The sequence below is a fragment of the Patella vulgata genome, chromosome 3 (genome assembly GCF_932274485.2).
Source record: "Patella vulgata chromosome 3, xgPatVulg1.2, whole genome shotgun sequence".
In the NCBI taxonomy this organism is placed as follows: Eukaryota; Metazoa; Mollusca; class Gastropoda; family Patellidae; genus Patella; species Patella vulgata.
In genome coordinates, this window is record NC_065881.2 from 8465256 (window position 1) to 8478067 (window position 12812).

Here is a 12812-nt window from a genome sequence, read left to right on the forward strand (position 1 = left end):
TTAATTGTCTTATATTTTATGTATATTACTTTATATTGAGGAGCAAATAGAATAGCTTCTAATATTGAGCATACAATGTTGGTACATTTTGAAGACCACATAATTAGTGTATGCGTAAATAATGAAATCTTTGTTTCGTTAATAATATCCACGAGCGTATTGGGTGACATATAAATGATGTACAATGTTCCAAGTAGAACTCTACATCTCACCCAGCTCTAATGGATTATATAGATTACATCTAGAATTAATAATGTAAATATTCTGCAAATATTACACGCACGCATGCATGCTCCATATAAAGGACATTGCATGCACATGCGCTACGTATGGTATCCTTAACGTTCACTTTATTACATAAAGTACGTTAGCTTTATTACATAAAGCATATATATATATAATGATATATCAGTCGACATTTTATATTTCTTATTGTTATAGTAATATGTATTTTGTATTTTCTTTATTCATTATTATGCCTTTAATATTATTATATGACTCACTCACACTGTATATACCAGCACCCGAAATAAACGTCAGTTGTTCTTAAAAGTATTATTTTCCTCTAGTTTGTAGACGCTCCAGTACCACGGTCACCCCCTAACGACAAAGCCTCGTCGTATATATAGTATTGCTGTGGGACAAGGGTTTCCAGTTGCGCATTATCGGAAGACGCCCCTAGTCTATACAATCTTCCCGAGGCGCATTATTTCCAACGGATTATCAAGGTATCCTCGAGTAAGGACGATAGATAATCGGAGATAAGGAAAGAACCCGTTCCCACTATTAACATGCATCTGGTAATATAGGTTAGTAGCATGAATGGTTCCAGATGGTACCATCGTCACATATCATTACATACTTCAATCTTTTGTCTGATATTCACAGCAGTTAAACACGCTCAAATTGTTTTGAAGTTACATTATTTTTATTAGAAATAATCCGTGACAGTCTAATCTTAGGCCATGTTTACCAGGATACGCCTATAAAGAACAAGTACAATCTACAGTTCATTATTTGCTACATGCAATGGATACTGCAAGCTGTTATTCCCCAGGGTCTAAATAGTTCTGAGATATGTATGGGTTATTTCGGTTAATGTTTGTGCGTATGTACTCACATTTTTGTTAGACATTGAAGAAGGATAAAATATCGAACTTACTTTGGACACGGGTATGAAATAAAATTAAAAAGAGAGAGAGAGAGAGGGACGGAGAGAAAGAGGGGGGGGGTGACGTCCACTCGACACAAACTAGGTCATTTCGGGACTAACATATGGTTCAATTTTATTTCAATAATGCGTTTGCCCTTAAGTGTCTTTAGCAGTGGGTGGAAACCGGAGGACCCGGAGAAAACCCACGCGGATGGACAAGCGACCCTACTGCTTCCCACTTACAACTGGGGAATCGAAACCCCGCCAGTTGACTCCATGACAGACCATATGATACAGCGCGCACGTACTAACCATTCGGCCATCTACCCCCACCCCCACTCTTTCAACCAACCAATACCCAAAAATATTTCATATTTTTTCATTATCAAAATAACAAATCACATAAATAATCTCGGACTACAACGCATGCGTCGACTGGATAAGTAAATATCTCAATCAACATATTTGTTGTGTTTAATTACGTCACGATTCTACGCACAACACCTCCGTAGTCGGGACTAACAAAACTGTGACGGGACTGAATACCGGGTTACCCAATTGCAATTCTGTCAATTCGGGACGTTCTGGACTGTGAATCGGGCATCTCCATAATGGTCCAATCTGCCTTCATTTTTATATACCGGACGGAGTACAGGGATATTTAGCGGTTTTGTGTTTAGTGTTCAGACAAGCACTGTTTTAACATTTTATTACAGCAAAAGATTTTCATGTCTGCATACACTCTGCTTTCATGGCATCTGGTATAACAACGAATCCCATATTATACGCTTTAAGCTTAAGGGTATCGTTGCTGAAAACAGGTATCAAGGGAGGTAACGAATTATCATTTGGTAACATCAGAACATTTCCATTCAGTTTTACAAATCTGAAATTATATAAGAGAAGTTTAGTAACATATCAAGCATTTTAAAAAAAAATAAGAGGTTAATTTTGTTTAAAGGTATAACTCTATTCTTTGGAATCCTAAAAATACTAAATTGGTCTAAAAGTGCATATTAATGTAATATGAGTGTATTTAAGGTGATTTATATTCAATTCAATTTTTAAACAAATTATAGGAATTTCTAAACAAGTATGTATTAATTTAACTAATATTTCTGGATTTCTATTGACACCTTTAATTGGCACAGGAACTTAAATCGTTGAAAGTTAAAATGGGAAATGGGTCCCTGTGAAACCTGTTATAGATGCATTTTGTTTTTTGTAATTTTGCTGGATTTTTCTTTCTCGCACTGGAGTTGGGGGTTTATTGAAATCAATATATAATTTTCTAATTATTCAAATTAATGAACTTACTGTGAGGTTAAACCATTATCATCTCCAGGTGATAAAATATATCTTTGTTGTGTTTTACTTGAACTAAATGGTATATCAACAGATACTGTTACACTTCCAATATTCATTATATATACCGTTATACTGCCTGGTTTATAACCTATACTACTGTAATATATAATATACCATTATACTGCCTGGTTTATAAAAATATACCGTTATACTGCCACCTATACTACTGTAATATATAATATACCGTTATACTGCCTGGTTTATAAAAATATACCATTATACTGCTTGGTTTATAACCTATATTACAGTAATATATAATATACCATTACACTCCCTGGTTTATAAAAATATACCGTTATACTGCCTGGTTTATAACCTATACTACTGTAATATATAATATAATATACCGTTATACTGCCTGGCTTATAACCTATACTACTGTAATATATAATATAATATACCGTGGTTAGTGCTAAATGGTAAGGTCTGCTCAATGTTTCGTCATAATTCAGTACTTTCGTCACTTCCGTTTCTTGAAATCTTCATTGCACTCTATCGTAGCAATAATCTCTGTGTTAGAATTATATTTGGAACGTATTAACCAGTTCTATGGCATATGTGATAATGACTGACACCAATGTTGTCTTTTAATTTGACCGTGGCCGTCTATGTACATAAATATAAACATACCTGCTAACATTTGTACAATGGGCGTAGACTCGAACATTAGGGTCTTTAGTTTGAGTTACATCGAAGACGGGACTACCAACCAGTCTTTTATATATCAATGTTAACCAGTAGTCCTACAAGGACAGATTATTATTGTATATTTTATGGGAGATGCTAACTGTAGGCCGGTTGGGGAGGTTCACAATGGCCGCTTTATATGAATGAGTCATTTTGTGTGAAAAATATGACACGGATTAGAGCAACATTACAAAATAGTATACTATTTTTTTTAAAATGGCGGTCATTCAGAGTAGAGATCTGTTCTCAAAGTAAAAAGTTCTCTGTGTTGATAATGGGATTTGTAGAGTGAGGTTTAGTATGGTAGTGTTAATGATATTTATAGATTAGTACTATATACAATAACTCTCTATATAATCTTATATTTACCACAGTTGATCACGATCCTCGTATTGCTTGGCTAAATCTATTTGTTAAGGCCAGTTCATGGTTTATCAAGGTCGTTGAGATGTAAATAAGGTTAGGACACGTGATTGTTGATGAGATTGTAGGTTAGGGTAAGCATTGCCATGACGGTTGTCATGAGGGCTTCTGTACACATGGACTCAGACTAGCAATTATTTGCCCATTTACTTCAATGTTAAATGGCTGTAACAACACAGGCTCTTGCTTTTTGCTCAACATTGCATTGGTTTCAATCTTTATAGACACAATGGGGACCCCATCTGGCAATCTCCTCATCATTCAGGTAACTGAATGGACCACTCCCCCTCCCCCACCTCTGTTTGTTCTCAAAGACATTCCGTGAAACCAGGGTTGGCAAATCTGAGCGTTCCAAGTGTCGCATTCCACCTAGAAATGTTAATCTTATTTTACCCCCCCCCCTCTCTCTCTCTCTCTCTCCTCTTACTCTTATATCAAATTCCAACTGTTCATGTAACCTCGGTTTTTCGACCATCCGAGCGACTATACGATGTCCCTTGCCAGGACCTCCACCCTGCACCACTGGCTAGGAGGAGGAACGACGCCAAAATATCGCCAGAACTTTTTCGGCAATGCAGCCAAATTCTTATTCACCGAGCCACCGTTTGGAATATTTTAGAGACATCGGTTATCACCCGATCTGCTTGAACAAACCCAGATTTCCTGGTAAGCTAGTCGTCTTACTCACTGAATCACTGCGGCTTCCCAATACCAGGACATCTATCTTGTTGAATAGTTTGTAATCGTTCATAATAATATTTGATATGGAATACGAAGTATTTAATTGATCAACTCACGGGATTAGGATTGAGGTTTGTGTCTAGTAAGGCATAATTACCGCCATAAAACTGTTGTCGTAAAACACCCTGTAATCCACGTAAAGCTGATAATCCAAGCTTATCTAACCACCTGGGGTATAAAAAATAAAAATAAAATAATAACTGTGAACTGAAGCAAGAACTTGTTCCAAACACTTCATAATCTTTTTGTTGTTCTTGATCTTGGCGTGACCCGCTTCACGAAAGCCATAGACTGCGCCATTGTTGGTACAGTCGACATTAATCTTGACATACGTGTCCGTTGGACAATTGCGCGTCGATTTATGATATTCCATATTGCCTTGTTCCCGGTTCATAGTAGGCCGCATTTGTTTTATTAGGTCAGTCGGAGACATGGTACCTTAACATTCGCCATCTTAAATACATCTACTCTATTGTACTACTTGTTAGTTTAGTGTGGTCGTATGGTGGCTGTGATTCTCCTAAAACGGCGAATGGCGAAGGCCAAAAATGTAGGGATAATACGACTTGATGATCGGGATTCCTTTATTCACCGCGTATTTTGTTTTCAGGTGTAAAACTTAGAACCATCGGAATAGTCACAATGAAACGAAAAAATGTCATGTACTGATAATGCGAGAAGGCGTATATTTTAAATGCCATTTAAAGACATTATTAATTGCCGTTTTTTGAAAATCACAAGTCCATCGGATCGTTAGTCCGTCTGTTAACAATTCTTATTAGCTATCTAAACATTGACTGATTTGTCTGATAATTAGGTAGGTGTTCTTGATCTATGTGAGGAAGAATCCTGATGATTTTCAATCATTTCCAATATTCATGTAACAAAACAATTTACTTAAAATACAGATTTATACTTCGTTTCGTTCTTTCTAATACTTTCGATGGCCTACACTACATGAAGATCTGACTAGATGTAGTGGAAGGTCGCGTCAGAAGTTATGCGAGCGGCGTTTGAACCTATGACGTCAAACATTTGATTAACCTATCAGCGTTGTTGTTTCTAGTGGGTTACCCACAATTCCGTGCACCTCACGCCAAAAACTCGCCGTAACAGATCGCTTCATTGGCTAATCCCTCACATCATCCAGAACCCCTGTTATATAACAACTCTTCCAGATCCTAGAGTAGTAAAAACAAGTAAAACGAAATTTTGAACTATAAAAAAACGAAACGAAATACGATCTATGTTTTAATCAGATTAGTAACAAAAGAAAACAACTTACAAGAATCCCGCGACATATCTATCTGATATATGTGGAGCCCCTCCATGACTAAACGATGACGTTTCACCCAACCAGCATTGTTTATTAGGAGCCTTCTCGTTACAAGTTTTGACAAACAAGTCAACTTCCGGTATAAATGTATCTAAAACTTTTCTGTCGGTAAAATCTTTTAGCGTCACATTCCGACCAGTCGAATAATACCTGGAAATTAAAAGGACGAAAAGGGATAAATTTAAATATTTTGAACTTCGAACTCTTAAAGATACTTGCTATATTAGTTCGAAAATAGATAATGTAAAATTAATAATTTGAAAATTTCATTCCAATTACTCTATTGCGATGGAAGATATTAACCTTTGAAGGTTTGACAAAGCGTGTGCCATCATTGCAACCACCGTACTGGTTGTTCGAAGCTATGTCTCGCTCCTCCATTTTTAAATTAAATCAAAATATTGCTAAATGGTTCTAATCTAGTTAAATTCTCGGGTATCCGATGCCATCGAGAGTTAATTATGGCCTGGATCAGTTAATTAATGTATAGTTAATAATTTTTATAACATTTCAGGCTGAAAAAAGACCTGCAATAGGCAGATTTATTCAAAATAAACACAACGATTATCTTGGAAGACAATTACTGTATTTTAATCAGAGCTTTGAATATCCAACTTATCTCTTGTTACAAACTATAATACATACTTAAGGAAAACAGCCGTTTTCCATTAGTATGTGTTATAATTTATTGCTTTATCATGTAACTAGATGCCCCTAAAAGATTTTAATTCTCTTGTTGTTTTCAAGTACAATACTGATAGGACGAAATATGACGTCATTTATGCTAGACCGTCTTCGATCTAGCGTTCTCCTCCACATTACGGTGGTATTTGTTTTTAAATCTTATCTCTCGAGTGATTAAATTAAAGATGTTAGATGATCTTACTTACTGGTGCACTGTAACAACGTCAACTACATCACCTCCACCAGCCTCTAAAAAACTTTAATAATACATGCAACAAATATTAAATACAGTACGACAGTGATTTTTATGGAAGACCAAATGGGACAATATTCATGATTCTTGTTTCTACATTCCAGTTTGAATATTTTAGACATGAACGCAACATTCTAAACTAATGATTCTTGTTTCTACATTCTTATGTCAACATTTTATGCACAACATCAACATTTTAAATAAAAAATTGACTTTATGTTTCATTTTCGGCGTTTTGTCGGTAACTTTTATATATCATTAAATATAAAAATTAAAAAATAATTTCTTAATTTTACACGACAAAGAAATCAATTCATTGGTTTCTGAAAGTATCTAAAAAAAATCTGGAATTTGAACTTTTATTAAAATATTTTCTACGTTTCAAAAAGTCTTGAAGTTAAAATCTTGAAATAAAAATGTCCAGAAAAATCTAATGAATTATCAACATTATTACACCAGAGGGCGTAAGCGTATGTGTACAACTTTGATACAGACTATAGATTAGAAATCAAAAGTAGACTTTTCCACGAGTGGAAGTGGGCCCCTGTTTAGTCTCTATCATCAAGAAAAATATTCTACGAATATTAGTCTGGATGGGTTGTCAACATTTGAGAAAAACTGGCTAGATAATCCGGTCTATTACATTGTCATAAACAACGTCTAAAGGAGGTAACTCCTTTTAAACAAGATGTTTACGCCCAAGAAATTAATTTGAGAATGTTATTTCAAAACATCCATGTGATTGCATGCGAGTTCAATATCCAACTCTTCATGGGCCATATCTATGCTTTGAAAATTAATCATAATTCGTCGTCACGATTCATGTTTGTTTATATTATTAATGCAAGAATTATGGGATTTATTGTGGGAAGGGGCGCAACTCTTGCTTGACTTGGCTAAAGAGACTGGATAATCAACCACATTAAAATCCAAACTCCCGGTTACGCATGGGCAATGGACTTTACGTCAAATATTGACAACTTTCCCAGACCCTCCGTATGTTGAAGACTAGGAGGTTCTGGGTGACCGAGACTAGCCCCTGTTGAGTTTACAGTAATTAGTTGCATGAAACAGAAATTAAGCTCGAGATATAATAACAATACAAATAACTTCTATAATTTAAACAGCTAGAAAAATTAGGACAAAGGCCTTACAGAATAAAAACAATATCGGGATTAAAAACAAATCGGGTCTGCGCATGTTCGAGTCTTGTAATGGCTGATCTGTTCAAATTTATTTCGTGTACGTTATTTAATCCCAAATGGTGTTGAATTGTTATAAATTTGTGTCAAATGATTCCTGTTGGCGAACAAAGAATAATCAAGGTCACAAATAGAAGGTAAGGATTTCACAATAGCCTTAGAACAGAGGTGGGGAAGAGCGGTATTTTCATATTGCAGCTATATAGGGACGGATAGGAAAGGTCAGTGGACATCGTCCGATCAGAGATCGTTCTAAAAGGAACTAGTCGTATGCCCATCTTCATTAGCTCGGACAATGCAGAAAAGTAGGTTAATAAATCCCATTTCATTTCTAATTAGCTGAATGACTAACATAAAATTAAATGACACATTTTATGAAATTTAAAGGCAGATTTAAAACACACTCGGCAAACTTCACCAGACTCCAGTGCCTTACATCGAGCCTCGGCTGTATAACGAACTACCAACGGCGTCGGCCATGACCACGCCTATGAAGAATGTTTTATCATACAAAGCTTTCAAAGTTTAAGCTGCTTTTCTTTCAGGTTTATCCGATTTCCTTTAAAAAGGGGCAACTTTGTACTGAAAATTCTACACACTCTTGGAACGATGCAATTTTGAGAACTCCTTTCTAAAAGCGGCAAGTTTTTTTAATAAGTAAACCGGTGTCGCAGCGCAATTGTATAGGTGTAGGTACCTATCACTTACCATCATACAGCCGAGGCTAGATGTACAGTACCGGAATCTGCCGAGGATTGCCGAGTGATATAAAACACCTACTTTTTAAGGAAGGTCGGTGCCTTGCTACCAGGTAACATGCCACCAACATCCGGTCCAATTGTTAAAAATGGCGGTACACCACTAGACGATACGATATTTTTTAATGCAGCAAAATCTTTCGCCAACTGTTTTTCTGATACGGCACCGCGAAAATAATTTGGTTCTGAAATTTAAAATATTTATATTGAATATCCTTATTAGGTGAGGTTCTCGATTGTCTAGTACCATTACAACGATAACAAACAAATTCTCGATCAAATTAACGGATACATCTATTTGATAAGGCCCACTTCAAGTTTGGCCAAAGGGCACGAGATGTTAACCGGGCTTGCACTAATCCCAACTCTAATCCTAACCCTAGACCTAGCCCCAATGCTTACCTTAACCCTAACGTACAATCTCGCCAACCATTTGTCCTACATCTCAGCGACCTTGACGAAAATAGATTTAGCCTTAAATTAACGTTATATTATTGAATTTGAATGGCGGGGATATTCTAATCTATTTAATATCTCGGCCATCCGATGATCTAGTGGACCAATATTTGGCTAAACAGAAAATAAGAATGATTACCATTTCCTAATTCGTAACCAGCTGGTTTATAACCCTGTTTTACGGTATATTCTAACAGTTCTTTAGCATTGGTTGGATCCCAGTGACCATTTTTACGTAGCAATACGTTGAAATTAAAAATCAGATCCAATCCAGCATTCATAACCAAATGATTCAAGTTATCCCAATCAGCAACTGAAATCAAAATGAAAACTGATATTCGATGCCTGGAACGAACCAACAGACCTCACATATACAGATCTATATTTCGTTTCATTATTTTACACTTTCGATGGCCTACACTACATGAAGATCTGACCGGTTGTAGTGGAAGGTCGCGTTATGGTTCATACGAGCGGCTTATAACCCTATGACGCCAGTCATTTAATTAACCAATCAGCGTTGACGTTTCTAGTGGGTTACACTATAGTTCCGTGCACCTCACGCCAAAAAGTCGCCGTAAAAGGTCGTTTTATTAGCTAATCCCTAACATCATCCAGGATGCGGGTTATATAACAACTCTTCCAGATCCTTGTGTAGTAAAGACAAGTAAAAGGAAATTTTGAACTATAAAAAACGAAACGAAATAGAATCTGTGTTTTAATCAGATTGTCACATATAAGTAAGCAAATGATCTCAATACTCCGAAACGACTGCTGTTGGATTAGGAATCAGATATAACCAATAATCATAAAGACGTAAGGTCGAATCTCCAATCTTGTGGGTATTCTCCCTGACCTCCGATTTTCCTACCACAGCTAAAGATCCCTAGGCTAAAGCGAATTATTAATATAAAACTGTAAACCATGTGTTAGTCCCGGAATGACCTAGTAACCAATAACCATAAAGGTGTAAGGTGGAATCTCCAAACTCGTGGGTTTTACCCGGGTCCTTCGTTTTTCCTCGCACCACTAAAGGCCCCTAGCTCTCCCCTCTCTCTCGGGTTAGATGGCCGAATGGTTAGCACGTGCACGTTGTATTATAAGATCTGTAATTGAGTCGACTGGCGTGACAAGGAGTAGGGTCACCTGTCCAACATTGTGGGTTTTCTCCGGGTCCTGCGGTTTCCTCCCACTGCAAAAGACCCCTACGCGCAAGCGAATTATTGAAATAAATTTGAACTATATGTTAGTCCCGAAATGACCTAGTCTGTGTCAAGTGGACGTTACCCCCTCTCTCTCTCTCTCTCTCTCTCTCTCTAATAGCGTCGGCCCAAGACCAACAAGGTGAGTAGCGTTAGCAGAAGACTATAGCTTTTAAAACAGAAATAGAGATACACAACACATATTCAGCCTACCTTTCATCGCATAATGTCGGTGATTCGGTGAATTTCTCTGATCGTGGGTCATGTTAAATATCATCCGATCGCCCGCTGTGCCACCAATACGGAGATAAGATGGAGACATTCCTTTGGCTAACGTCAGCACTTTCTGAGATCTAAGGAAAAAGCATGTTCATTATTAGTAAGTGCAGGGGGACTGCACCACACACAAATAAATATACTATACAAGACAAATATACGGACAAGACACAATATACAGATATGACAAACAACAAACGTTCATATCAGATCAAGTGAATAGACCCGGGGGCTAGCCGTAAGCGTCAACACGCGCTGTACTGTCCCGGGGAACCCTCGGTCGTTTTTCTGTCATTTGTTCCGGGCAATCCTTAGCTGTTTTTTCTGTAATTTGCCTCGGCCAATCTTTGGACAACCCTTCTGTAATTTGTCCCAGAAATGAAATGAAATTGGGTTTAACGACCTGCTCCGACTGGGCTAATGAAGATGGGCAAATGGGGGAATTTTGCACGGACAGTGGCGTGCACGCCAATGTGTATACGGGACCTCGGTGTTTCGTCCCAGCCGAACGACGACTATGCGCTGTGTCTTGCCAGGCCCTGCACCACTGACTTTACTTTCTGATTAACTTTCTCGGCCAATACAGGGATCGAACACGGGCCTCCCGGTTAACCAGCCAGCGTCTTACTTGGGCACTGTGGCTCCCTTTAGTGGAAATTGCCTCCCTCTAAACATCTATATCAAATTAGGGGTCGTGGGTATAGCGGTAGATATAAACAAGCAATGTGGGCTAAAATTCACTTTAAAAAAATACTTACGTAAAATTAAAAGTTTTCCATCTTTTCCCAATAAGACCAGCATCTAGAGTTACCCCAACAAACTTTGAACTAACATTTCTCACTGCTTGGGCTGATTCCAAATCAATGGTGATACATGAAACATTATAGGTGAAAACCAAAAAAATGAACACCAATAAATGTCGAGACATAATACCTGTTCTTACAATATTACGCTCATAAACCTTTTGTTGAACATAAACTTGTTTGAGTTAGAATTCTTGAAAGATTTTTAACTGATATAGTCTTCTTCAAGGTCATATTAATGATTAGGTTAACTTATAATTTGATAAAGCACGTTGTCTTTTCAAGGCCTGTAAATCACTTTTTAATAAATAACCATGATGTCAACAGATGACTTCAATAGACAGGCTATTTTAACTTCTAATTTTCAGAAATGTCATCCGACTGATACTAGAAATGTGTCATACAAATTGATAGTATTTGCATGCATGTAATTGTATAGTGCGCCCTATGTGGCTGCATGTTGTTCAGCTCTGCGTTTTTTATGGTTTTATTGAATTATTATCTATAGGAGTGGCGACTATTTTGGACTTGACCGTTGTGAGATTGGTGTGCTCTTTATGATCAAAAAAGGTTTTTAAAAAATTAGTAGATTATGCAGATATTTGCAATTTTCATAGTTGTATTGTTACCAACTGAATTTAAACTCACTATTAAAATCAGTAAAAAAGCTGAACCAAGTCATAATCTGTGAGATGTGTTATTCAGTAGCAGAGTATTTCAGACACAACACCAATCAACCGCGGAGAGGACGCAGGGCTGGTAAGACGAAATGAAATGGGGTTTAACGTCCTACTGTTCTGCTCCTATCGTGGGCTAATGAAGACGGGCATACGCCATACAGTGTGCTATGAGGGAAATTTTGCTCGGGCAGTGGCACTATCGCCTACTCTTATATCGATTTCCAACTGCCAAGGGATCTTTTACGTGCATTCTAATATATACAAGGGACCTCGGTTTTTCGTATCATCCGAAGGACTAGACAGCTGCCCTTGTCAGGCCCTCCGTTCTGCACCACTGACAAGGGGAAACCACGTCGGAAAATCCAGATGAACTTTCTCGGCCAATGCAGGGATCGAACACCCGACCTCCAGGCTAGCGAGCCAGCGTCTTAACCACCTAGCCACCGTGGCTCCGGCTGGTAAGACAAAACAAAGGCTGATTAAAACTATTAGCAATGTGAGAAAACATTTTGATGACTTCTCAACCAGGAGTGTTAACTATGATAACCTCATTGAATTATCTACTGACTCGAATAACATTGCAGTGATTGTCACAAATAGAACACATGATTTTAAACCAACACCCAAGGACATAAAAGCCACAAGAGTACCTATTAACAGCCAGGTTTTAAGATCTAGTGTAAATTTTTCAAATCTTGTTTCAATTTCAAGGATTTCAGCATTTGATGTCAACAATAACGTATCTGTTGCGCTTTGGAAGGCCCGATCTATCTGCAATAAACTACCAGCT

At 37.4% G+C, this 12812-nt stretch overlaps 1 protein-coding gene across 1 annotated transcript; it reads right to left on the reverse strand.

The window, feature by feature from the left end:
• Positions 1 to 2763: 2763 nt before the first annotated feature.
• LOC130012322 (heparanase-like) lies at positions 2764 to 11486 on the reverse strand. The gene is made up of 9 exons (XM_056099963.1): positions 11298 to 11486; positions 10477 to 10616; positions 9201 to 9374; positions 8628 to 8790; positions 6599 to 6649; positions 5658 to 5858; positions 4429 to 4540; positions 3152 to 3264; positions 2764 to 2845 (listed from the first exon to the last, which is right to left on the reverse strand). The coding sequence occupies exons 1-9, from the start codon at positions 11465 to 11467 to the stop codon at positions 2764 to 2766; spliced, it is 1206 nt and encodes a 401-aa protein (XP_055955938.1). The 5' UTR covers positions 11468 to 11486.
• Between the last annotated feature and the right edge of the window lie 1326 nt (positions 11487 to 12812).